This window comes from Falco punctatus (genome assembly GCF_963210335.1).
Source record: "Falco punctatus genome assembly, chromosome: Z".
In the NCBI taxonomy this organism is placed as follows: Eukaryota; Metazoa; Chordata; class Aves; order Falconiformes; family Falconidae; genus Falco; species Falco punctatus.
The window spans coordinates 40,617,825-40,645,305 of record NC_137586.1 but is presented as its reverse complement, the minus strand read 5'-3'; the positions used below and the strand labels follow the sequence as shown (position 1 = coordinate 40,645,305).

The window sequence follows — 27,481 nt, the reverse complement described above, 5'->3', positions numbered from 1 at the left end:
CATGGCATATGATCTTTTTTCACCATCTGAATTCCCTTTGCAGAGGCTGAGGTGTTTTGGATAGTTCTGATGAATTTATAGAATGTAACAATAATTCAGTTTCAAACACCAAACAACAGATAAAATGTTCTATTTTCAGTGTTCTTCCAAAAAACTAAAGGTCATAAAAAAAATTCCACAGCAGTTTAGAGGATGGAGCAGATGTTTGCAGTGCCCTTATCCTTGAAGTAATAGCATGGGTCCATATGATATACTATTTTTGGCCAGCAAATTTAGCTTACCAGCTCTTTTCATATCAGGCAAAAACGTAATGTAGTTAACAGTTGTTTATGAGTTTATTTTATTAGAAATGCAGAAAACCCATAAAACTTCAAGTAAAGACTATCATACAGGCAGCTGCAACCACAAACTGAGACCTGATTCTGATCCAAATTCAACTTCATGCCAAAAGTACAGAATTTCAGAAATGTTGATGCTGTAAATCTGAACAATGGCCTTTGACACTTAGGTTGCTGTACAGTAAATACGCTTTACAGTGAAAATGTAATATACTGAGGTTTGTAACACATTTCTAGAGCCTGCTAGTAGACAAAAACCTGCAACTTTTCTGGAATATGACTCTGAGCCATGGTAACATCATGAAGAATATTAACAGATTTCTAGTGGAATTGTTAGTATTGTTATGTGACAGAAAACGAAACTTAGAAACCTGCAATTAACAGAAACACACAAGGACAGGTAATAGAGGACAAAGTGTTTGGTAGCTAGTCTAAAATATCCAGTGGCAGTAAAAAATGTAACAGCATTTGTTTCAGAAAAAACAAGTAAAGAGCTTCATGTGACAAATTCTTGTACAGTATGGCTGGGGGTCAGCAGTGATGCATAAAGAAAAATTTGGCCCACTGATAATGCACATGCTCTTTAAAGTACAAACTCAAAAAAGCAGTACATACTCTACTGAAGGATAAGTCACAGAACAAGAACAAAATGCATCTTCCTTCACTGCCATGTTTGCCACATTTAAAGGAAGGAGACATACATAACCCGAGAGCTGAAAGCTTTGTATACTCACATCTCCATCTAGTGGCCTCTGGTCGTCAGAGTCCCTGGTTGGACTGACGTCCTGCCTCATCACCCAGATAGGCTCCTTAGGTTCATCAGGGGTATAAGGAGAACGGATGGTCCTTGTCTTCACCTCCTCAATAGCCTCTTTAATATCCTTGATGGCCAGTGAAATTGCATCTTTCTTTTCCTTGCTGTACCTCTGTACAGATTCTCCCGAGCTGGGTGCAACTCGAGACACAGCTGGGAGCTGGCCGTTACTTTCATGCCCACCACCAGCAACAGCATGACCATGCTCCAAACTCTGCTCCGCCTCTGGCATGTCTTCAGCTGCCTTGTCTAAGCTCTGAGAGCTCATGCTCTGCTTCACCTCTGCTACAATCTGATCAATGTCCTCCTCTTGTTCGTAACTATCCATTCTCGGGTAGGGCGCAAACTCTGCCTCCTTCTCAGGGCTGTCAGACTCGCCATCAGACCGTTCATCATAATGGTGAAGGCGAGCACCAAGTGCCTCCTTGCGGTAGTTGTCGGCTTCCTCCCTCTCCCGCTCATACTGTTGGATCCCGTCCCTGACATCGAGGTCTGGTGTATCTCCTATCTCCTCATACACATGCTCCTGCAGTCCATAGTCGGCGTAAGGCTCAGCATACTGTTCATCTTCTCCTCGGTGGAAGAGCCGATGCGTATAGACATAACCTGAGTAGGCTGCATTCATGGCTTCCTCGTGTTCAATGGAATGGAAATGTAAGTGATTGGGCAATGTTCGATTATGAATGGCCTCGCCATGCTCAGCCTCGGCATTCTCCGTGTACTCCTCAGACTCAGGCCTGTACTGCACTGCATACATGCTCTCATCCTCATTTTCCTGAACTCTCTCTGTGTCATAACTGTCCTCCACTGTGGCTATCACATCCCCTTCTGCAGTATCTGTGTGATTGTGGAAACCACTCTCAGTGCTGGCTGACCGAGCTAACATCCCTTCCTCCTCCTGCCCGGACAGGCCCCTTTGGCTGCTGTTTGTATGCCTTGGGTAGTGAGTTGCATACCGCTGCTCCTCTTCCACCTCTGAGTGCTCCAGGTCGGCCTCCACTGACTCGTTCACTGCTCCGCTTGCTGGCTTTTCATGTACTTCCCCCTCAGGTGGTCCAACCAAATGGTTCATGGCAAGTTCTGGTGGGTAGGTCCCTTACTGTATTGACATTTTGTCTATCACAGCTGGAAAGAAATAAAAAAAAAACCTCTGACATTACTCTTAAAAAAAAGTAGAGTCAATAAACAGAAGCAACAAAAGGCACCCTACCCTTCCTTCCCCAGCAGACGAACATTTGACTTCATCAGCTCTGAAGTCAGATGACAGCCAGCAAAACAGTATGACCTCCCATGCAAATGATCTCCAACAGCAGCAACCAACAAAAATCCCCTTGGGGACTGAACTTCTTATTTCTACAGACATTCTTTGTGGAAGGATCATTTCCAAGCAATTCCTTGGAGATGCTTCTATGGAGTGCTGTGGCAATTCAATGAAGTTGGCAAGCAAATGTTAGAAAAGCTAACTTTTGCCAGGGGCTCAACCACGGTAGAGCTATGACAAGAATATTCCACCTTTGCTCTACTGCTCTCCCTACAGCTCACTAACCCAGTGTGAAGGAAGGATTCTGTAATGTAGAACCACAGATTTAGTAACATCACAGGAGTCTGCAGTTGCTCAGGTACATGACAGCTATGCATACTACACTTCTTCAGTATGGTATCTTCAGCTAAGCTACTCACCCTATGCACTTTTGAAAAAATAATCAGAAATAAAAACGCACTCTCAGGGTATCTGAAACATCTTATCCCTAGAGAAGCCCATGACACCTAGATACAACATTGTTACCTTTGTAGAATGTCTCTGTAATCACTTCAAGATGGCTTCTGCACCAAGTATCTTTCCTAAACCATGGAGAAGTCATAACCATGACCACATTGAGACTAATGAGTGATCTTACCCTTGACGACTTTGAGCAAAAATCTCAAAAGATGACAGAATTACTGAAGAGGTCTGTCAATAATAGTAAATATATAAGCCACAGAAACAGGAAAATGCCATAAGAATACAGATTAGCTTCTGCAAGTTTCATGGAGCAAACAGGCCTATCTACCTCAGAAGGCTTCATGTTTAGGTAAGGGCTTCAGCTGTTTTGAACCTTGCCCTATGTTTTTAAAATGTGTCATAAAAAGGACATTTTATGTCTTTTTAGGTCCCTAGGTCAAACCACATATCCTTAAGTAAAATGCAGCTCTAGACCATGACTTACAAGTCCTAAAAGAAAAGGTACTTGTTGGAGAACTTCTAACTTGGAGGATCTATAAAAGCATGCGCCAACTACCGATTAAAAAAAATTAACATGAATGTAAAATAGTACTTAAATCTACTGAACTGAGGCAAGGAGTCTCAGGTGACACTTTGCTGACTAAATGAGCTCTGTGCAACAAAAGCAGTGAGAATAACTTCCTGTGACGAGAAAGCAACAGTAATTTCAGTTGCCCTCTATTAGTTAAGTTGACAGGTACGCAAGCCTCAGTGGGAGTTACTTGTGCTATATTTCCACGGGAAATCTAGTGGGAGCAGCTTCCAGCTCAGCAAACATTCCTTGTCTTTGTCACACCTAATGTTTTAGCCTTTAAAACTTAATAGTCCTTTTAAAATAAAGGAAACAAAATACGTCTTGGCCCTTGTTCCAGACAGATCTTTACATTTTCAGAAACAGCATATACATAGTTTTTGCAAATCTAGCATGCTGTGTTTAATCTTAATACATGCATTTCTCACCCTCATCACAAGGCAGAAAAATGTATAGTATATCACATAGTATATAAAAAATGCAGTTCTAAAATAATAACCCTATTCAAAATGCAGTTCTAAAGTAATAGCCCTTTGAAAAGTCCATACCAAGCAGGACTGCCTGCTTCCACTGAAGTCAGTTATAAAACTTCCATTGCTTTGGACATAGACAGCACTAGGCTAAAATAAGGGACTGTTTAAAAATTCTACCTTAAATGGGTTGCACTCAAGCAGCCCCTGACTTGCACCTAAGTGTCATTGGTCAGCCACAGGAAAAGGGCAGTACTAATTGAAAGAAATGAAGTTACACATAAACACAGGATGATGACCAACTTTCTGAAATCTTTATCACATGTTATCCTGCCACATTTTTAACATTTTTCAGTTAGAAAGGAAGGCAAAATTCAACTACATGAAGACTACCCATACCTCAAGTCAAACAAGGTATCAAATGCCACAATATTTATAACAATGAAAGTTCTGATAATATCTGAAAATACATGATTCTGGTTTAGAAGTCTACATATGCAACATAATGCATACTACAGACAGCAGCATTACTAACATGTCTAGCTGTGAGAAACAAACTGCAGAAATTGCAAATATAAAATACTGCTGAAAACTACCTGAGAGCCCAAATATTCTCCTTTTGTAAACTGGAAGTCTCCAAATTTCCACTTGTGAAATTGCTCTCATTTGAAGAACGATCTCAGGTTAATAACAAATATTGATATCCTGAAATTTTCAATGTTGTGTCCTTTGAGGGGATGAGGATGAAACTGTTAAGCTTTACTTAAAGCTTTTTACTGGAAAAGATCCTCTTGTGTTGCCCTTCCTCCAGTAATTTCAATTAAATGTTACTCTTTAATTCTAGAAGTAATAAAACATTGTTTTCAGATGTATTTTGAAACTTTCAAAAAAGAAATTTTAATTGTTAGAACAGAAGATAAGTTTACTTCAAAAACTGTAGATCTGAATAAATGCCCTTAGGTCACCTAAGCCCCAATAACCTTCAATGAAAAGTAAGCTTCTAAGTCACGTACATTTATTTAACTGTTTAACAATCAGTCTTTAGGACAATAATTTAAAGAACCACCTATTAAGGTTGGGGGTTAGAAGCACTAAATCCATTTTCATACATGGTAGGTGGAAAACTGCTAAAAAACAAATTTTTTCATTCTTAGTAGCATTTCCCTAAAGCAAATATAAGGTCTACCTGATTTTTCTCACCAGGCCTTCAAAAAAGCATTTTATTTCCAGCAAGCAAACAAAAATCAATAACTATATAAAATGCCATAGATGGAAGAGAATATAAGCAAGAGAGGTCATCTGACCTTGGAAATAAAGACACAACACCCATCTGAAAGATATTATCCTCTCACATTAATTACCCTGCACAACAGCTATGCTCCAGTAATCAAACATACACAGGAAAGTGCTCTGTAAGCACTCTTAGCTTTGCACTCAGGACTTGATGGATAAATCTCTCCAAAATAGAGAAATCAAAGGCTGATTACTACTGCAACTAGCTCTTTGCTGAAGGTTAAACTACCTTCCTGCCTGTAAAGAAGAAAAAAATCTCCACATATTTTTCAAGCAACATAAAGAAAACCTGGAAGTTTAAGGATTTTTCTCTGCTACTTTATATTACAAAAAAGAAGTGTTTAAAACACCACCAAAGGGCATACAATCATCTTGGAGCAAGACCACAACATCCATTCCCAGTGCTACTCAGGAAAAGTCATGCAATAAGAAAAGGTGAAAATGTGAGTGTTCAGATTCTAACTTAGTTTGTTATTTGCTTCTCAAGTCCAGATGTATAATTGTTTGCTTTATTTTTTATATGTTTTTAAATATGTTTTATATGCTTGTTTATGATTGTTTCTTGTGCATGCAGGCAGAAATGAAGCTTTTTTTTTTTTTTCTTAAATTATTCCAAATACACCTTTTAGAGTTGACTTTGTAAGACCACTATGCATCCTATTTCCACAGTCCAGTCCCCACTTTTTGGAATAAAAGATCGCAGGTGCAGTAGGTCTTGTACTATTATTACTGTCTCAAAACAAAGCTGTGTGCCAGGTGGAAGCAAGAGAACCCCTAGACATACACGTAGCCAGTGGCTTTTGTCACACAGAGGATAACAGGGTAACAGTTAGGAGGGGACCACAGGAGGTCTCCAGCCCAAGCCCTGCCCAAAGCACAGCCTGCCCTGAGCTCAGGCCAGGCTGACCAGGGCCTTACCCACCTGGGGCCTGATAACCTCCAAGGCTGGGGATGGCACAGCCTGTCTGGGCCCCCGCTCCACTTCTGGGCTGTCCTTGCTGGGAGAACTTTTCTTCCTTTCAGCCGGTTTGAATTTCCCTATTTCAGAATTTGCCTGTCTCTGACCCACCCTCCTGCCCCACACTACCATGAAGAGCCCAGCTGCATCTCCTCCATCCCCTGGCCTCTTTGGGTGCCCCCAAAACTGTCCCTCCTCCCAGCTGGGCCAGCCCTGGTCCCACAGCCTCCCCTTGCAGGACAAGGGCTCCAACCCCACCATCTCTGTGGCCTCCCCACACCTCTCACCAGTTTGTCAGTGTCGTTCCCGTACTGGGGACCCAAAGTGGAGGCAGTGCCCAGGTGAGGTCTGAAAGGTGCTGAGCAGAGGGGACAGTCCCTGCCCTCCCTTGGCTTTTAAGGCCATGTCCTGCTCACACTGCCCCAGGCACTGTTGTCCCTTTTTTTGCTGCTCAGGCCATGACCCAGAGCTGCCCCTTGGCCCCACCAACCCCAGACTGTATTGCTGTGAGGGGTATTACTCGTATACATCTTTTAAATAGTCTTTTCATTTGTAAGAAGCATAACTGTTTGCTCTTATTTTGCAGAACTTTTGCAAGAGAAGAAGTTATTACGTCAGTTGAGCATGTAAGCAAAAATAGTTTTGTCTTCCCTAAAACCTTTGGATGTATTTACCCACGTCTTTCACAAAAAAATAGTTATTCTTTGAACACATTTAACCATAACTCTAACTCACACGAGAAGCAAAGAGACCTCTGAATTTGAGAAGGCACATTCTCTGTGGAATTTCACAAAGCACCTGTGTTTTTCCAGACTCCAGCAATACACCGCTGTATCACTTGTAGAGATACAGTTATTGACAAAACATATAAACACAAGCTAACTTTCAAAAAAACAACATAGTCAATGTTAGCAAATCTATGTTTTTGAGACACACCTTCAAAATATTTTCTTTTTTTTTATAAAGAGCCCCTATGGTATAAAATGGCTGAGAATTTAACAACATATGTGATGCCCTCCCAGAGAGAATTCCCCACCACTCCTGTGTTAGATGATTCTCTTTTCTGAACTGTAAACCCAATCGCTTCTGCTGCCATGTGCTAAGTAAGCTCATCCAAAAGAGCTTTAAACAAAACAAAAAAAAGCTGTGGAAGTATGCTTCTTGCCAGTCAGCAAAAGCAGCACTTGGAAAGTTACATTAATACCACATGCACACACACTCATGCATTCGTTCACACTGATGAGGCTGAACAACTTAACACTCAAAATGTTGTAAGTGTAAAGCCAAAAAGCTGCATGCACAGTGTTACTCCGCACACAAAAATTTTATACAAATGTTTGTGGAATCCTTGTATCACTGTAATATTTTAAACAAGTTAAACACATTAGTTTCAACACTATAATTTGCCTTTAATATTTTCTGAAAAGTCTTTTACTTCAGTTTTCTTCATAATAATCCCGCAAGCTTCCATTTCTGAGTCCTAGGGCTGCTTCTGAACTCGGCAGGAGCAAAGTTCAAAACACACTCTACTTGCTGTTCAATAAAAGGCCTTTTATTTTCTACTAAGGTATGTAAATTTCAAAAGGGGGTAGCTTCCACCAGCATCAGTCTTTTTTGACCACAACTAGCCTAAAAGAGTACACAGATTCCTAATAAAAAGTAAGAAAATACTGCTGTTAAAATAAAAGAGAGCTGTACATTGGCCCATGCTTACAATGTCACCTTGGCCATGGCACCTAAAAGTCCTGTGCCTAACAAGAGAATTGCAACTAGCCAAAGATCAAGCACCCTGGCACAAGGCTCAGTGGCTTACTATTCAGGTGTCCCACAACTGAAAGCACACAAGAAATCCAATTTTGGGCATAACAGAGGAAAAAAACGCAAACCCATGAATTTATGGCCAAAGAACCACCGCACTACTAGAACAGGACCATCACAGGATTTAAGCCTGCAGCAGAAAAATAAACAAAACCTACAAGTTCTTGGGAATTCTTTTATACATCTATTTTTATCTGTTATACATCAATAATTACATCTATTGTTTAGATGAGTAGTTATAAGCTTCCCCATAAACAACACAAACATTATGTTATTAACACCAGAGATGTATATGGAACAATAACGAAAGGAGTACACAAGCCACGATGGAATGGAAGTGAATTGGATTGAGCTGCATTGCGCACCAGAGTAACTCAAAAGCAGAACAAGCAGGCAAGAGATTTCAGTTTCCCACTGTTTCTAAAAATATTTTGGCTCTCACCAGGGTATAAAATTCTGTGGTGGAAAGGGTAAAGATGTGTCAGCAGCAGACATCCTAAACCACATAATCTCAGACTAACTCTGTGATTACAGGGAACTAATTTGAATTTCTGCTTACATCAGCTCTTAAATAGCTCTTCAAATTAAATTGACATCATAACTCAAGAAACCTGATCAGGTCACACAACGCCCCTCTGGAGTCTGGAAATGTCATCACTCCCCAGACAACAGAGTACTAAGACTATGCCGTATTTTGCTCAACTTCATTGTTAACCCTCCATTTTTTAATTCTGTGTACCTATTTTTGAACTTTTTGTTCTGATAACACAACTTCACCCTTGCTGCAAGTCTTCAAAAAGCATGCTCCTATTTCACCTACTGCAGCACACAATCTGGTGAAACTACAGAAGACCAGTTGAAAAAACTGACCATTTATCTGAAAAATGTCTTTACAAGTTTATGTAAGCTTTGAAAAGTACTTTAGATGAATTATGATATTTACAACAACTGCTTATTGAAAACAGAAATTACTTACTGCCTATACGAATCACCTGTACCTGTTTTTAATACGGAATTAAAACAAATCAGAAGCATCATTTTCCAAGTCTTCAATCAATAAGAAAAATTTTTTTACAAAAGTAATAATTAGCTTTAGGCATCCAATTATTAAACTGAATATCTATGAAGAAAGAAAAAAACAGTTTCCTGTTCCATTGAACCTGAGCACACTGAACAGCTGATGACGAGTATGCAGTCAATGACAAAGCCAATATAATAGGCACAGGATGAAAAAAACCCAAACCACCAGCTCCTTCACCTCCTACCCACGGGTCTTCTTCCTCCAGGCCCATGCCTGCCCCCAAGAAAAGAAAGGGGAGCTGAGAGAAACCTGCACATGATAGAAAAGAACCCCAAAGTTTTGTTCATAGTAAACAGATCTAGAATTACCACAATTAATGATCTCTCAAAACTCACTTTTTCTCTCCTTCCAATTCCCACCTTATTCAAAATTAAAATTTAAACTTGTGCAAGAAACACCATTCAGTAATCTTAAATGCAGACAGGCCAGATCTCGTAATCTTCTAGAGCACTGAAGAGAAAGAGTACTCTGATCAGAAGAGCAACAGACCTTCCCACCACCTTTTAACACTGAAGTCCTGCCTACACAAGAAACAGAGGCAACGGACTCTGAGAGTATGTGAAGTCATCCATCTGCTGACCGAGGAAGGTTAGCTGGTATTATGGCCCAAACAGACGAGATGAACCAAAAGCAGTAGAGACAAATCTTGACAAGGATCCACAAGCAACCTCTGTTGTAAAGTACAATTAGACACACCAGATCAAAGACACTTCAAAAAACCAATTAATCACAAGTCCAGATTGTAATTGGTTAAGGGAATAAATCTGACTGCTCTCCCCAACCAGAATGATTAAGCATCATAAATCCTGTAACATCTAAGCTAAAGGAAACTGGGGGTTCTCTTTCTGCTGTGATTCTTTGACAGGTTACTGATGGTTTTATTCCTGGGTGTATTATGGATTGCACCTTTAATTAGCAGCTGAATAATCTAAAATTTTGACCACTGGAATTGTTACTCTGGTATTTACATCATGGTTACTAATAAAACCCATTTCCAAAGAAGAAAGAGAAACTGAAATAGTATATAAGCAATGTCAAAGTACAACAACATTTAAGATCAATATTACAATGCAACACTAGCTTCAATCTCTGCTATAACTACAATAACTAAAAATGAATTTTACTAAATCAGAACATATGGTTGTTTGTCATTTACTATTTTTTCCTCCTCTGTGTAAAAGGGCAGAACTGTCTCAGAGTGCACAGTGGAAAACGCTGACTCTCCAGTGATGAATTCTGAATGCAAATGATGTTATCTTTAAACTGGTGACATTTTTATAGTGATGAAAACTATATATTTCCCTCTATTTTAACAAAGAGGGATTTGACCAATGCTACAAAAAAACCCCAAATCGACCCAGCAAGCCCAATACCCTCTCTATCTCCTTTGAGACGCCATTAATAGCATAATATAGAACAGATGCAGACAGAGCTAAAAAATATGATCCAGGAAGCTGCAGGGCATGGCTGTCTTTAGGGTGAGTAAGGATGCCTCAAGCTTCACTCACATAGAGAGTAAAAACTAGTATGTCCAAAAAGCCCTTGGATATTCCTCCTCTGCCTGCACATACAGACTTCATCCAACCTTTCTGGATGAATCTTACTCAGTTCTATTCTTGGTCAGTGTTGCACAGTCTGAAGCAACATATCTTAGGTATAAGCAAGACAGGAGATGGATCAGTCAAGAATCAAGATTGAGAACACTCTTCATCTGTTGAAATTTTTGTCACTTAGTCCTCCTGATTTAGTAACCTGAAGTGATACTGTGAGGGGGAAATAAAGTTTATCAATTTTGTTATAAAAAGCAAAGTTTTCAAAAAAAAACTCTAGATTTTTTTAATTCTTTAATGCAATCAAGCCACAGGTTATGACAGACACACATACATTTGTATGGTATTGAGACCACTTCAAGAAAAGAAGGGTCTTGTAGAATGTGAGAGAAGGCTCTTCAGCAAATATGTAGCTTTCAGTAAAACCAAGCTGAACAACAGACAGTGAAGTCCAGCTAGTTTGCCTGATTAGTTTCATTCAGCTGACAGAAGCAAATTGCACAATACTGTTTGCAGAAGAGAGTTTCAAAGAAAAAAAGGCTGAAGTAGCAGAATAGTACACATGTGGAGAGAAAAGGAAAAAGCCTCTAGGACATATAAGCAATAACTTCTTTACTTCTTAAATGCATCTCTAATAAATCTAACAGTTAGCAAGACAACTGAGCAACATATCTTGATTTAAAAATCTGTTTCCTTTCATCCCAAACTCAAACCCAAAAGTACAGGATCAACCAGCACCCACGCGCATTTGACTGGCCTTACCATACCTGCCTCCACCAGTTCTGTTCCAGGGTCCCAAACAGCAAAATTTTTCTAGCCTGAAAACCTAACAATTTCTGCACCCTCAGTGACTTAGGAAGCAAGATACACCCTGTGAGCCTCCCCAAAGCTGATGAGAGAGAGTTAGTTATTCACACAGAGAGGATATCAGCATCACTCTTTCCTCTGCACTGAGGAAGATCTTGACTGAAACGTACTTTTCAGAACCAGCACATTTCTGTTAGCGGAACTAGCTGTTCCAAGGCCACTACACATGAAATTCTGTTAAAACTGCCCTTTTCACTTGCTGTTTTTCTCTGCTGTAATTCCACTACTTGGATGTGTTTATAGTATAAAAAGATTTGATATGGTTAAGTAAGCATATTAAAAATATTTTACATGAAATATACTCTTCTACTAAATTCTAAGTACTGCTATACAAAAAAAGACAAAGTAACCTACTTTTACAGAAATGTGAGCCAGCTGAAGGGTTTTTTTAAGTCAGTTCTGTTTGGAAGAAAGACAAAAGCACTGCAGGGGTGGAAGGAATGAACAATTTTTAAAAAGACAACTGCCACCCTGCATGTGTTTACAAAATCTTTTATTTATGTTCTGTTTTGCTTATGAATGCATCTTCAAATGCCGTTACACTATATCCTTTTTTCCCATTGTCTGTATGTGTTCCTTGACTTGGACGGATTTGTGCAGAGCCTCTAGCTGTAAATATTGCATAGGGAGGGAAAAGTGTGTTTGGGTGACTTGCCTCAGTTTTCTTTGTTTTTCTTCTGAATTCTCTCCTGTGTCATTGTGTTCTGGTAAGTTTTCTTTGTGGGTAGAGACTGGCAAGTGTATGGAAAGCTTTGTAGTTTTGATAAAGTGCATCTAGTTTTGATTTTCATGATCTGGTGGTAGTGTGATGTGGTTCACCAAATTAGAATCAACAGATTTTATTTTTTTTTTCACCTGATAGGACCCCCATGGCTGTAGCTAGGCATCACTCCCATCTCCCTTGCTCAGACTGTAAACTTTGAGCAAGCTGCTGTTTGAGAGACACATCTGAAGACCCTGAGCTGTGTACAGTGTGATTACTAATACTCTTCAAGTTCTGTTCCAAGCTGCGCATGTGGAGAAATGTCAGCCTTCGTTAGGGTTTAGTTATGTCTGGGGAACATGTTACATGGACTTCTCTGGACAAGTAAAGCTTTTAGCTGTATAAAAGTTGTAAAAACCCATGGATCAGTAGTAAATCCAACTTCTTAAAAACCACAAAGCATTATGACCCACCCACTCCCCTAAGCTCTTGCTTGCTTGAACTGCAGCATAAACCATTTAGAAAGACCTGTAATTTTCAAAGTTTTTCAACCCACAACATTCATTCCATTATCCTACACTGGACAGATGTTACGCTGCCACACTACAATTATCAAGGCATTCACTTACCTTTTAAAACATTAGCACAACATAAACTTCCTTACAGTCTTCTGGGACTCTGGCATTGTTGTAATAGCTATTGAAAACTAAGGGTCCAAAGGGCTTCTCTGCTACACCCTTCTAAACATCAGTTACCTGACCAGAACAATTTTTATGTACAAAAGCAGCCAATCAACAGTAGGAATTTAGCATGGCCAAGTTTCAAGACTTTCAAACAGGCCAGTTTCTGCAAACAGTTACTCATGCAGATCCTGAGCTCAAATACACAACATCCAGGCTCTGGAACAAAAAGTGAGTCACAAGCTGAAGTGATGTTTTGATTACATTAATGAACTAATTTTGATTAAATTAATGATTTTATTAAAGCAGGCACACAACTGAAAAAATCACAGTCAATCCTGGGAAAACATTGTTTGCTCTTTCAGACCTGTGGCTGGGGTTTTGGCTTTTCTGAAAGTCTCTGAAATTCTGACTCTCATCAATTCTAATTGAAAAAAGTCTAAAAAAAAGGGAGAGGAAGGAGAAGGGAAGGGCGGGAAGGAAGTAGCACAAAAAATTCTGAAGCTTAGCAGAGTGAACAGGTTGCATACACTTGTCAGAGGCAGTTTCTCAGAGTGGATCTACATTTGTGTTTTAGTTTGCAGCCGAAGTACACTTTCAAAGGGCAGCTTCTGATGGCCCACACACACTGCACTTCAGTGCACACTGCAGAACACACTCGGAGATCACGTACCTGATTTCTTCCAAACAACAATCAATTGGCAGAAGATTCAGGAGTGCCCCTAATTTGCTCAATCTGCTGGTAAGCATTCAGGCACAGGACCAGTTGTGGCGGTGTGCTTTGACAACACTCTCCTGACCCGGCCCTTTTCTGTTTAAGCAATAGCCACCAGTGGTGCTGTGATGGCTGCATCTGCCTTAAGCTGAACTTTGGGGAGCCAGGTAACAGCACAATAGCTAAGGGCCATAAATCTAGCTCAACAGCTGAGGGCTAGTTGAGCATGCGCCAACCAAAATACAGCTGGTACGCAAACGACTATGGCAATCACATTACTCCATAAACAGTGTACAGCACAGGGCCTGCTGAGGTCTTCTGCATGGCAGCGGGCTGCATGCCAGGATCTCCCCTTGAGCAGGGGCACCTCTCAAGGTTACTCCTCTAGGTTGAGAGATTCCTTGCTGCAACAGATTCATGGTAAGTGATTAATAGCACGCTAAACTTCGAAATCTTAGCTAAGTGGTATAAAGGATTGATTGTGCACATATCCTTTTGATATAAACCACTGACAGAGTCTGAGACTAAGTATGGAACCAGCCACACCTAGACTCCTGAGAAAGAGTTTAGAAACTAAAGGGGTCCCTTCTGAACCTCATGACTCAATGGGATGGTCTCCCTGACAGTTTTGTCAGATCCTGTCCTCTATGCAGTAAATGATCAAGTGTACCTTGCCACCGAACCTTGTTAAACCACTGCTGCATTTACTATCAAACTTTGTTAAACTGATGTTTTATATCAACAAATATATTGCTACTTCACTCTCAGGAGTGAAGTGCATCAATCCATCCATGACACCAACCAGAGCTCATGTGATACAAGACTCCTCAAATGTGCGTAAGATTGTATGTTAGGTCTTTGGTACCAAAGATTTTGTCCTACAGATCCAGCCAGACTGCAGCTAAGTCAGGGAAAGCTCAGGGCAGTTCAACAGAAACATTTGTTTGGTAATATTATCATAATTTCTAACTTAAGCTAATTCTTTTAATCATATGGGAATATTTTCTCTCAGATGTATTTTCACTAGTGGGATGGGAAAGACAAAAACATTATAGACACAGGTGAAATATTTGACAAACCAGTGTATTCTGGTACCTCCTTGCATACTCAGACGGTTCTTACAAACTCATAGAGTCAGAAAAATGCTAATTGGAAGTGACCACTGGAGATCATCCAGACCAACCGGCTCCCTAAAGTAGAACTAATGCAAATACCAGATGGCGCTGGTCACAGCTTTGAGTGGCCACACCTCAAACCCCCCTGCAGATAGGTTATTCCACCATCCCTCTGGGTACCCGGTCTGGTTTTGCACTTACCTTACCTTACTAGCCTTAAGAATTTTTCCATTATATTCAATCTCAATATGCATTACTGTGATAACTTGGTGCAGCTGAAACATCAGAACCGACCTTACAACAAATTCCTCATTTGTTTATGTAATGTGCCCATTTATAAGAGTAAATATGCACTTGGGAAAACACATTCAGAGGAGCAAAGAACATAAGGCAAAAAGGGTGGGTGGAGGGGCAGCAGAAAAGAAGAGGAATATAACACACAAGCTATATATTAACCTTCAAAACTATTTTTTAAATGCATTAAGAATCATAATAAAAATACATAAGCTATAAAGAAGAGAAGTCTTGGGGGTAAAAAGGGGGAAAACTTGCATCTAACGTCTTTAAAAGGTATTTAGAAATTCTGTTTTTTACTCCTGATTACATTATGAATTTCATTGTATCAGATCATTAGACATCAGCTAAGATCTATCTAGTGGCACTGAAAATTTTTTGAAGAATCAGATTAATATAATTCAGTTAAAAAAAGACTTCTGAATGATTGCTAATTTTGACTGGAATTGTTAAGTGAAACTAAGCTCCAGTATCTTTGCAGGCATGCATTGTTTCCTAACCAAAAGAGTGTAACTTTCAGGTAACCACATATGAAGGTGCTATTAACAGATTCTTCTATGTAGCAGGATGTGGTGGGTTGACCCTGTCTGGACACCAGGTGCCCACCAAAACCGCTCCATCACTCCCCTCCTCAGCTGGACAGGGAAGAGAAAATATAACGAAAGGCTAATGGGTTGAGATGAGGACAGGGAGATCACTCAGTAATTACCGCCATGGGCAAAACAGACTCAACTTGGGGAAATGAATTAATTTACTGTCAATCAAAAGAGAGGAGGCTGGTAAGAAATAAAAGCAAATCTTAAAACACCTTCCCACCACCGCTCCCTTCTTCCCACGCTCAACTTTACTCCCCATCTCTCTACCTCCTCCCCACCCAGTGGCACAGGGGGACGGGGAATGGGCACTGTGATCAGTTCATCACACATTGTCTCTGCTGCTTTTTCCTCCTCACAGGGAGGGCTCCTCACACTCCTCCCCTGCTCCAGCGTGAGGTCCCTCCCATGGGACACAGTCCTCCAGGAACTTCTCCAACATGAGTCCTTCCCATGGGCTACACTTCTTCACGAACCGCCCCAGCGCGGGTCCCTCCCACAGGTGCCGTCCTTCAGGCCCAGCCTGCTCCAGCGTGGGTCCCCCGTGGGGTCACAAGCCCGGCCAGCAAACCTGCTCCAGCGCGGGCTCCTCTCCACATGGGGCCACAGGCCCTGCCAGGAGCTGCTCCAGCACGGGCCGTCCACAGGGTCACAGCCTCCTTTGGGCACCCACCTGCTCTGGCGTGGGGACCTGCATGGGCTGCAGGTGGGGATCTGCTCCACCATGGACCTCCACGTGCAGCAGGGGCACAACCTGCCTCACCGTGGGCTGCACCGCAGGCTGCAGGGGGATCTGCTCTGGTGCCTGGAGCCCCTCCTGCCCCTCCGTCTGCACTGACCTCGGTGTCTGCACAGTTGCTTCTCTCAGAGATTCTCACTCCTCTCTTCTGTGCTGTTGCGCAGATTTTTTTTCCCCTTTTTAAACATTTTATCACCGAGGTGCTACCACCATCACTGATGAGCTCAGGCTTGGCCAGTGGTGGGTTCATCCTGTCGCTGGCTAGCACCGGCCCTATTGGACATGAAGCTTCTGGTATCTTCTCACAGAAGGGACCCTGCAGCCCCTCACTACCAAATCTTTGCCATGCAAACACACAGGGCACAAGAGTACAGTGTACCAGTTGTACCAATGTAACACTGGTCAAGAAGGCACTTTTCACTACTTGAAGAACAAACAGCTTTCTGAGTTAATTGTCTTATGCTGTCATTCCTGAAAGGTAACCAACAGTCTACATGCACATACAGAGATTTTTTCTTAGGACCAAGTGGACCAGTAAACCATTTTGCCTGACCCCCTACATACTACAGGCCAAAAAAAATTTTATTCTGTAATTCTAGAGCAATTCTGCCCACATATTGTTTTGTTTACAGGATCCTAAGCATACTCACACTTCTCACTAAAATGACTAAAATGACAATACTGGCAATGTAAGGCTGCAGCTCAGTCTAATTACTCTTCCACTGGTACAAGCACAAAAACATGGCCTTCAGAGCAGCCTTGGGGCTATTCTCAAAAAAAATCTACAAGTCTTAATAAGGCTTAAGGGATTTCAAAAAACATTTCATGTTCAAAAATGTTTCACTGTCATTTTCAACTTTTGCATCTTTTATTCTTACCGTGGTACTTCTTGTGTGAATACAGAAACTGAAATTCCATTGCAGGTCCTACCAAAATAATCTAACAGGATATCAAAAACCAGGCTGCACCTTTCCAAAAGAAAAGCATCCACCTCTAGGTAAATGCTTAAAAGCAAAATACTTTGCCACAGAAGTTATCCCAATCAGTTTTGCAAAAAAGACCAAACATTTCAGAAAAAAACCCCACAAAACCAAAAACAAAACCCAGACAAACAGAAAAGGTATAAGTAGGAAAGACTCATCCATGAAGCAGATCAGGGCTAATGCTGTTAAGATTTGACAAAAATGCCCATCTTTTTTAACAGCATTTACTTTTTCAAAGCGGTGTTCAAATCCGTTTTCTCTCCTGTGTGTGGTTTTGAGCCAAGAAACACACACTGATAGCTGCTTTAAGCTATGCAGATCTCATCTTTTGTCAACCATGATCACACTGGAGTATCATCTGGCAATATAAACAAGGTAACATTGTCCACAAGTCAAGTCCCCAGGTTATCCATCCTTATGACAACATGAGGGGTTGGACTAGATGATCTTTAAAGGTCCCTTCCAACCCAAACCATTCTGAGATTCTATAAAAAAAATGAGATAAACCCAAGCTCAATACTGAAGATGTAGCTTCTGTTTCTCTACTCCAGACAAAAGCCCTCTTCTCAAGCCTGTGGACTGGCTTTTCCATCTACTGAAAACATATTTTTTATAGCTATCTGCATCACAAGAGGGATTCTTAAATGCGTACACCTCCTTCAGAAAAAAATGAAGGAAAGTATAAATTTGTATTCAGACTAGGAACAGCCAACACAAGATTTGCCTGTAATTTCTGCTAAAATGTAGGAATGACCTTTGCAAATACAGGTATTTCTGATGTAATTAGCTTGCATTAGTATATTTATCAAAAGAAAAACCAAATTCCAAAACTTACGTGACCTGTTCCCTTCTAAGTTGTGTTGTCAGATTTATTTCCAGAACAAAGAAAATAAGATGTTCTACATAACTAATTTTTTACTTTTTGACTTATTAACATTCAGCTATTGTAAAGCTCAATATGAAATCTGGTTCGAATATCTATATACCAACCACTTCACATACTGTAAGAAATTAGCAGCCCCAAAGTACAGATAAGCAGCAGGTCCAATCTACATTAATGAAAACTTACACATGCAAACCTCAGATCAGGCTGAAAGGTAAATGTACAAACCAAAAGACAAGTGCGTAACGCATTTGGAAGGCACTGATCAAGCCACTTGACACCAGAAAGTTATTTTAATCCAATGAGACAGGCATTCCAACACAGACGGGAAAAGCTGCAGGACACTATGGATCAGAGAGTGGGAAAAGATCATATGATGTCAACTCCAAAAGAAATTCCACTGACGTGGAACAGACCGTTGAGATTTTCCTGCAAACTTTCCAACTAGGGATTTCACGGAGCAAAGATGCAACAGAGGGACAGACTCCAGCATCACAACACCTCTTAATGTTCACAGAGAAAAGAACCTTACAGTGCCCTGCTCTGTGGCTGTGTCTTTGCAAACCCAGCATATTTAACTGTAAGCTATTCACAGCCACAAACATGAGAAATACTACAGAAGTGAACACACCTTCACCAAGCTCTAAGGTAGAGGCAAGCATTTAAAATGTTCCTCTTAAAAGCAGGTTACAAAAACCTCAAGGGATAAAAATAGCTTTTCCTCACAAAGCTCAAACTGGACTGGAGAGTCTGACAGTAGGTATTGCACCCCCAGGTAGGATGCCAGAGTATATAAACCAAATACCAACTTATTTAAACTGGACAGTCTGGAAGCAAACAGCAAACATTCTGCATCAGTTATATTGGTGTGCAAAGTCATCTTAAAGAATGCAAATTAGCACATATTAGGCTGATTATTTTCTCAAGGGGACAGTGTGTAACCATAAATGTAAACACTGAAGACTAGAAAAAGGTCAGCAATAGAAAACTGGGCAGATAAACTATGACCTCAATTATCTTATCGAGTATAGAAATGGACCTAAAAAACAGCAGCAAAGCAAGATTCTCAACGCTGCACACAATTCCAGGCACATCAGAACAAACATGAGCACTGCATTGCACATGCAAAGCAAGACAAATTTTATGCAAATATCTGCCCTAGCAAATTCGGGAGAAAATACAAAATAGATATACCTAGCCTAACTGCAAAAACATAACAGAAAAAAACCCCAAACAATAAAAAACAACCCAGTGACAGAAAAACTGCTACACTATAAAAAAGAACACAGAAAATAAAATCCCTTTTGTTCCTGAACATTCAATAAACCCCAATTAATTCTTTGTACTATGATACTTAATTCTGCATGGTTTGAGAATAATACCAGTTTGAGAATACAATCACAATTCCGGTAACACTTAAAAGCCAAAACACAGATGTATTTTTCAGCTTATAGGAACAACAGCATGCAGACAAACATTTTAAAGGCCTCACCCAGGAAACATGAATATTACAAAAAATAGGAAAAAAAAAAATCAGCAAACCCACCAGTCCAACTCAAGGCACAACAAAGCAGGTTCAACCGCAGAATCACAAGCTCAAAATCGATAATCCATACCTACTGTGAAGAATTAAAGCACCAGAAATCACTAAAGGAAAACAAGCAAGAGAGCCTTGCTTGGGACCACGCAGGGAACAACAGCTTGGCTCTCAGCCATGGCAAGCACAGCCAAATCCCCTCCCCACATGTTCCCTGTAGGTCCCAGAGGGGTCGGCTTTGCTTGTATCAGGCTCTGGAACATCACCACCCAGGTTTTCCTCACCTCAAATCCATTCCTGCATTTTAGAAAATGCAGCTGTGGCTCTAACCCTTTGATGCCTGTTTTGCCCAAAGGATTCTGAACTCCTCAGAATAACAGTATTAAAGAAATGTGGAAACAAACTATTTCATATGTCAGATGATACTTCCTACACATGCACATGTATGGGGAAAGATGGGTCCCTTCTGTGACAACTCTGCTGGACAGAAGTCCATGTCTGGACCAACACCAGCAGCACCGGCTGGCACAGGAGCATTGCCAACCACAAACCTAAGCACTCTGATGATGGTATCAAGGACCCATCTGCAAGTACATTAGATTTTCCCAATATTCTACCGTGTGTGCGTGTGTCTTGGTGTTATATATATATATATAAATTTTATATGGTTATTTTATATATATTTATATATATATAAAAATATATATAAACCACATTTTTAGTATGATTTATAAGTGTATAAATCACACTGTCTAACCTTTTTGTCCCAAGGCTTGCATTTCTCCTGCCACTGCACATAAAGACCCCTGCCCGGAGTCCCAAGCAGCTGCACCACTCTCTCCTGCCAAACCCTAGAACTACCCACCCTGCATCCCCTAAGTGAATCCAAGGCTACCCACAACTCTCCAGCTATGCACTGCCATAACTGCTTCAACATTCTAAGCTTCCCAGTACAAACATTTGCAAATCTGAGTCATAACTTAAGAAGAAAAAGCCACCTCACTTGCATCCCCTAAGGTAACAACTGCACTTGCTCTGTACCGGGTGCAGTGCCTGGGCACTGGTAGAGGAGGCTGTGGGGCAGCTGCTGCGAGGAACATAGTATCTGGTGCACTGAAGTAAAGTCAGTATACTAAATTTTCAGAAACAGATGTTACCCAGCTTGCAAGAAGAAATTAGCTTCTCCTTCAAATCCATTCCTAAACTGGTTTATGGTTCTGCAGTTCTTTAAACAACAGGTAATTCTGTGACTACACATTATTTCATCAAGAGGAAAAACAACAAAAACAAACAAACAAAGCACTTCCAAGAAATTTCAGTTGGTAAATACAGTTTCTAGGACACCTCAGAGTAACATGCTAGTAACACTTGCACCAGATCAGCTGACAGTTCCCTACATATTCTGTCTGCAAATATCTCATTGCAGAAACACATCTCAGGTCTCTGCAGTCCAAGCAGGTGGACAAAAAATGAAACGGCAGCGATCACCCAACTAATTTGCAGAGCACAGACTTAGAACATGAAGGTAACAGAACCCCCTCTGAGCTTGTGCTCTGAAATATGGCTACAGACCGCAGACATACTCAGAAGCACCCATGTGAATACTACTGGCTAAGGCTCATTTTCAGAAGCGATTTAGGAAGCTCAAATACTGCATGACTTTAAGAGAATACAGGCTTCCAAACAAAGAAACAGCATTCTGTTCTGTAATATTTAAAGACTATTTACTTCAAAGAGTTTGATTACATTTCTACTGTCCCCTTTGGAGGCTCTCCTGCCCTATGCTACCTATTCACCTGGTACTAATGACATTGCCAGATATGGCTGTGACAGATCAGAAATTTTTAGTTTCTAGGAGATTGCTGAAGTCATCAGAGACACAGATGTCTCCCTCTCCAATTCCCTAGTCAGGTGTAAAGACCCAAGTAAAGGCAGATGTATAACTTGAGATGAACACATGGCTGTAGAAACAGCAACAGCAGAAGGGTTTTAATTTTCTTGACTGAGAGCACCTGTTTGGCAAATGAAGGATGGCCAAAATATGCAGAGATGAAGGAGCTGTTCAGAACACTAGCTTAGCAACACCAAAACCAGCATTAAAATAAGTTTTGAGGGAACTAATGGGAAAAGCCCTTACAGATTAAGAAAACAGTAACTCTTAGAACTAGACTCTAGGAAGCAGTTGGAAATTCCAATAGGATAATAGAAGAAACAAAGAACGTTAAAAGACAGCTCTCTAAACACCAATCATGTCCACACAAATGACAAAAATACCAAACCATCTGAGTTCTGCAGTATGGTCTACCCAGCACCACTGCTGCCTAAACTCCTGAATTACTGACCTCTGATTCAGTGTTTAACTGTATGTTAAACAAGTACGTACACAAAGTTTAGATCAAGCTGACCCACCCTCTCAAGTAGTCAAATGACCCACCCTCTCAAGTCATCAAAACCGATGAGTGAAAGGACTTCTAATCAAGGGAGTCAACCTGGAGAAACAAAGAACAGATAATGGTAAGAACACCGTTCTCCAAATCATGCAGAGAGATGCCTCCACGTGAGGAAGTTCTGCCCGTGAGAGGAGACAAACTGGTAAGGTGTTGCAACCCCCAGGAAATTAGCTGGAAGTAGGACAAAGGTAATTGTGGTAGTGGGAGATGGTGACCTCCAACTCAAATAGCCTCCCCAAAAGAGGGCAAACCCCTGCTTGGGGAGCACGTGCAGCTGGTAAAAACCTTCAGCCGTGCTGTCTGAGGATGTGTGCTAATTGGCGTTAGAAGCAAGAAACTCGTAACCAACCCTGTGTGTGTGAATGGAAATGAATATGTAATACACCATGAATGTGCAAGTGCTCTGCTGTGTATGTGGACCCTCGAGCAACTCGGTGAGCACGCTTGGAGGAAACATTCCCCCACGCTCCCAGCACTGCAATAAACCAATGTTGGCTTTATAAACTATTGTTTGGTTTGGAGAGTTTTCCTGGTTACCATTTTTGGTAACAGTATTGAACTTTGTGGGACAAATAAAACCAACTGGAATTGCAACACAGATGATGACAGCTTGTTCATGAAGAATAACCGTGGAAAGGAGAAAAGAGTAACAAGGTTCTATATTATATTTCAGGAACATTTATCCTAAAATTCAAGAAAAGATAAAAGAGTGCAGTGAAGTTAGAATGAAAGGCAGGGAAGAAAACAAGGGCAGAATTATAGGTGAAACAAGATTCTTCAGTTTTGAAGCAAATACAGACATTTTTTCTTACGCAGTTATCTCAGCTACCCAGAAGACAGCCTATGATAGTAAAATACAAGAATTCATTAACTCAGGCACTGGGTGAGAAAGCGATGCAACATGGTTACTAGAAGTATGCAAGGATCTCTGTTGCTTAAGAAAATTGAGAAGGTTACTAGGAAAGAAAATTTTGTTCTGACTGGATACGGAGGAATTAGTGTTGAAAATCAAAATCTGATAGATAATGGTGTCACAATCACAAAACAATGAAGTTTAGCATTGTAAGAACAGCAGGATTCTGAGTGTGACAGGATGAGGACAATGGACTTGGGAGAGGCACCAGAGAAGAACAAATAATTACAAGATGCTTAGAATATAAGACCTCTGAGAAAAGACTGAAGGAAGTGAGTTTGTTTAGTCCCCTGGGGAAAAAAGCAATCAGCCTAAAAGGCAACAAAAAATACTGAGATCAGATTTCAGGGAACTAAAAAAACAAACCAAACCAAAAAAAAAAACCACAACAAAAAAACCCAAACAATTTTAACTTAAAGGATAATTAAGCTTTAAAACTGATTACTTTTGCAGACTGTGGAATCTCTTGTCTCCTTACCTGGAGACCCAAAAAGAGATTGGAAAAATATCTAATCAAGGGATATTTAAGTGATTCATCATACCTTTATACAGAGGAATGAATTAGATTCACATCTGGAAAAGCCTTCTGGCCCTGTACTTCCACATTAGTGACAGGCAGATTTCACAGCAGTGAGCTTTTCCTGCTTATTAAAACATTTATAGGTTTCTTTAAGGCAAGAAAATCAAGACACTCAGCTCTACGTCTTTCACCAAGGTACTAATTTATTTCCAAGTAAATTAAACAGAAAGACTTCAGTAAAAAAAGGACTGTATGTAAAGGACACTGTGAGCAAGAAGTCAGATGGGAGCCCAAGGCCTCGCAACAGCTAAGGCCCTGGCAGGGAACCATGGCACCCACAGCAGAAGTGTGGCATGGCCTTCAGCACATACGGCAAGGACCTGATCTTTTGTGAACTGGATCTAGGTAGAGATCTAGGGCTAAAACAGAATAATTACGGCTACTAATTTAAAAATGTAAACCAAATCCAAACACTCTAAGCTGGTAACAATCAGTGGATTTTGGGCTGCCAAGCCACTCGCATGAGGCAATCCTGTTGGCAATGCTACACAAGGCTTACAGTGACTGTAGGACAACAGGAAACACAGGAGTGGATGTAGCGAAACTGGCACCAAATGTCAGAAAAGTCGTTACTAGTGGGCTGTGTACTGGCAAGTTTTGGCACAGACATGGAGGTGCAAGGCTAATGAAAAGCTAGGCCCAAACTCAGAAGATAATGGAGACTAAAGTACCATGTAGAGAGTAAAGAGCCAAATCAAGTGGAGGAAAAAAGGAAGGTAGGTCTTCCAGTGGCAGCTGTGTGGACACCTACAGATGGCAGTAAAGCTGACACGCAGATTCGAGTCCACGAGGAGGCTGGAGGAAATCTCTTTGGATGACATGCTGGGCTCTCCACCAGGTCTACGTTCTTTAGATCTGGGGTCAGGCGGTGGAGCCAGGAAATAGATTTACACCTCAGTACTTAGAAAACTGTAATTTAGTAATAATCACATGTGATTCCTTAGAATCTGCATTCTATATCATCATAAAACTGTAAATTTATATATTTGATTGCATACAGATTATTTTGCATAGACTATTTTGCTGCTCTACCTATTTCCTCTTACAGTGTTCATTAACCAATAAACATCTCAATAGTTCATATCAGCTAAGTCCGTCCTGTGTCTTCACCCTAAAGGGGGGAGTGTCAAACCCTGACAGCAACAGAACTGTATCTAGGTAGCAATTATTTCTGACATTCTTATAGGATGTACAAGTGATGTTATGTGATAAAATCTCACCCACAAAGCAACACAGAAAGATAAGGACAGGGGCAAAGCTCAAATAATACCCTGCCCCAGCCACCCCCAGGAGCCATCAGCCCACCAAAGGCCCATCTCCACAAGCCCAGAGGAGCACAGAGGCATGCAATTGCAGTTCAAACTGCAGGCTCCTAAGGAAGGAACACCCTGTCTGAGATGCCCGCTCCACTCTGAGCCGATTCAGGAGAGCCTCAGCTCCTGCGTCCAGATGTGAAAGTCACCAAGATGAGTCACTGCGAGCAGCCCTCTGGATTACCTTTCGGACTAAGCAGGGCTGTTGTCCAGGGGTGTGGGACGCATTACGGGATGCAGGGGAAGAGCATGTGATTGATTGCACACGACTCATTTACACGAAGTTTAGGGGAGGAACCAAAGGCAGGAGAAGGGATGGATCTATTGATGAGGAATGACTGGGAAGACAGAGGTGTAAGGGAATAAAAGAGGCTGGTTGCATGTGAATAGTGTGCTGGTCGGTATGCTTGCCTGGGCATGCCCTGTGCCTGACCCACAAAGTCTGTCCTGTTTTCCTGTTAAACGCCTTTCTAACTCATTCCTGTGTGAGGGACTGTCTACCTGATGTGCATGTGTGTACGGGGGCCTGGGTGTAGCAACTGGAGTCAGACCACCGGCTGGAGGGCTCACGTGCCTGTGGCACCAGCACTGAAGCACACATGCAAGAGGGCATGTGATCGTGAGCAAAGGTGAAGCTGGACTAGCTGGTGAGCAAGAGAAAGGCTCTGGGAACCGAAGCCAGAGGGGCCTCTTAACAGCCAGCCCTGGGTGGGAGAGATCTTGTGTTTCCAAGGGCAAGAGCACAGCAGGGTCAGCTATGGGAGCAGGGGAGCCCTGGTCAACTCTCTGTGTGTTTGTGTATGTGTGCATGCAAGTGACATGGTCAGTACCACCAACACGGTTGTAGCCACAGGGGCTTGTTGTACACCCAGATGCCAGCCACTGGGACCCAGAGACAGCTACAGGGCAGACTGAGTGACCCCAGCTGCTGATGGGATCCACACTTCCCATACAGATATAGATACGGGTCTCACTAGGGGTGCAGTCCTTCCCCGCGAGAGCGAGGAGCGGGATGAGGACCCTGGTGCTGCCTGTGTTTCTGTCGGTGCTCTGTGTGTCCATCCCATACAGCTGTGTGTGTATGTGTACGTGTGGTGTTCAGGTGTGCTGCATGCATGTCTCCACTGGGAACACAGGCTCAGCCTTGCTGCTGGATGGAAGTGGGGCCACCGAGCAGCAGCAGCCTCACGTCCCTCGCATTGCCAGGCCCAGCACCATCTATTTCCCTCTAACAGTGTAGTATTAAACCAAATACAGATAAAACTGTACCTGCTCTACCAACCCAATATACAAACAATACACTGTACTCCTACCAAGGCAAATCAAAATCTGTTTGACTTATATTATTATGGGTAAAAAAATTATTAAATAGAAACAGTACTAACAAAAATGGAGTGTTTCGACCAATCACCACTAGGAAAGTGTTTTTGAAGAGTCCAATTTTCTCCATTAAGACTAGCAAAGAAATAGGTAGCTGCAATGCTTAAGCAATTTCAATGATAAAACTTGTGCCACTGCTTCAAGTGTGTAATATTTTGATTACTTTTGTACTGAAACAGAAAGGGATGTTCCAAGAATATAGCTAGTAGTCAGAAATTCTTGATTTCTATCTAATCCCTTCCTGACAGTGGGCAAGTCACAAAAAATTTGTCCTTTAGTTTCCCTATCAATAACAAACAAATAGCATGCCACAAATAATTATCAGGTTACTAGACTGCATGAAAATTAATTAGTGCTTATTTGTAATGAACATTGAAAGTGAAAAGGACTATTTGCATCAGCACAGAGTCCTAAAATGACACAGCACTGGCAACATGAAACAGTCAGGGAGAGGAAGAGAAACCATTTTTCCAAGACACAATTTCTGTAAGCATAGGGAAGAGTTACATCCTATTTCCTTCACCTATTTTATTTTTGTAGCACGGACAAAAATAAAGCTTAAAACAAGGCCAGTCTACTTAAACACTCAGTTTATAAATACAGAAATGATGTCATCCTAAAAAAAAAGTCTCCTGAAGATAATCATCTGGGAGAATTTATGAGAAATGTGTACTTGGCACATAAATGCATGCAACAGCAGTAATTACATCAAACATATCTCAAGCACATTAATTTTATGTGATGTGAATTCTTCACTGTAAGTTACGTCAGGTGTACTGCAGCTGACTGAGATTTAAATATCTATAAATAAGAACTGTGAATTTAAATGTAAAATGTATCACCAAATTCGTTGTGCACCCTGCCAGAAATGTAGGAGGTTAGGAATAGGATTATTTAATTTTCTTTAAACCAAACTGGACAGCATTATTGAAATCAGATATGCTTATAAGATAGTGAAGAGGTGTCACAAGTGGAGTGAGTTCAGCTACTCTTTGTGATGCAAAATCATAAGGTCCTCCGAGTATCAAGTAGCTGGTGGCAAGGCAGAGTGGTACAGCTTTTTGTTTGAAATTGATGCTAAGTTTTTCAGCAAAAGTACAGAATTTCAGTTTATATGGTT

At 41.1% G+C, this 27,481-nt stretch overlaps 1 protein-coding gene across 3 annotated transcripts in view; it reads right to left on the bottom strand.

Annotated features, from left to right (window-relative positions):
• The window catches only part of APBA1 (amyloid beta precursor protein binding family A member 1), a 110,083-nt gene that overhangs the window by 38,804 nt on the left and 43,798 nt on the right, over positions 1-27,481 (bottom strand). For all 3 annotated transcript variants that reach the window (XM_080371694.1, XM_080371693.1, XM_080371692.1), the window contains one exon: positions 1,073-2,277. In XM_080371694.1, coding sequence (XP_080227820.1) covers positions 1,073-2,224 — 1,152 coding nt within the window. In that variant the 5' untranslated portion in view covers positions 2,225-2,277. The remainder of the gene's footprint in view (positions 1-1,072; positions 2,278-27,481) is intronic.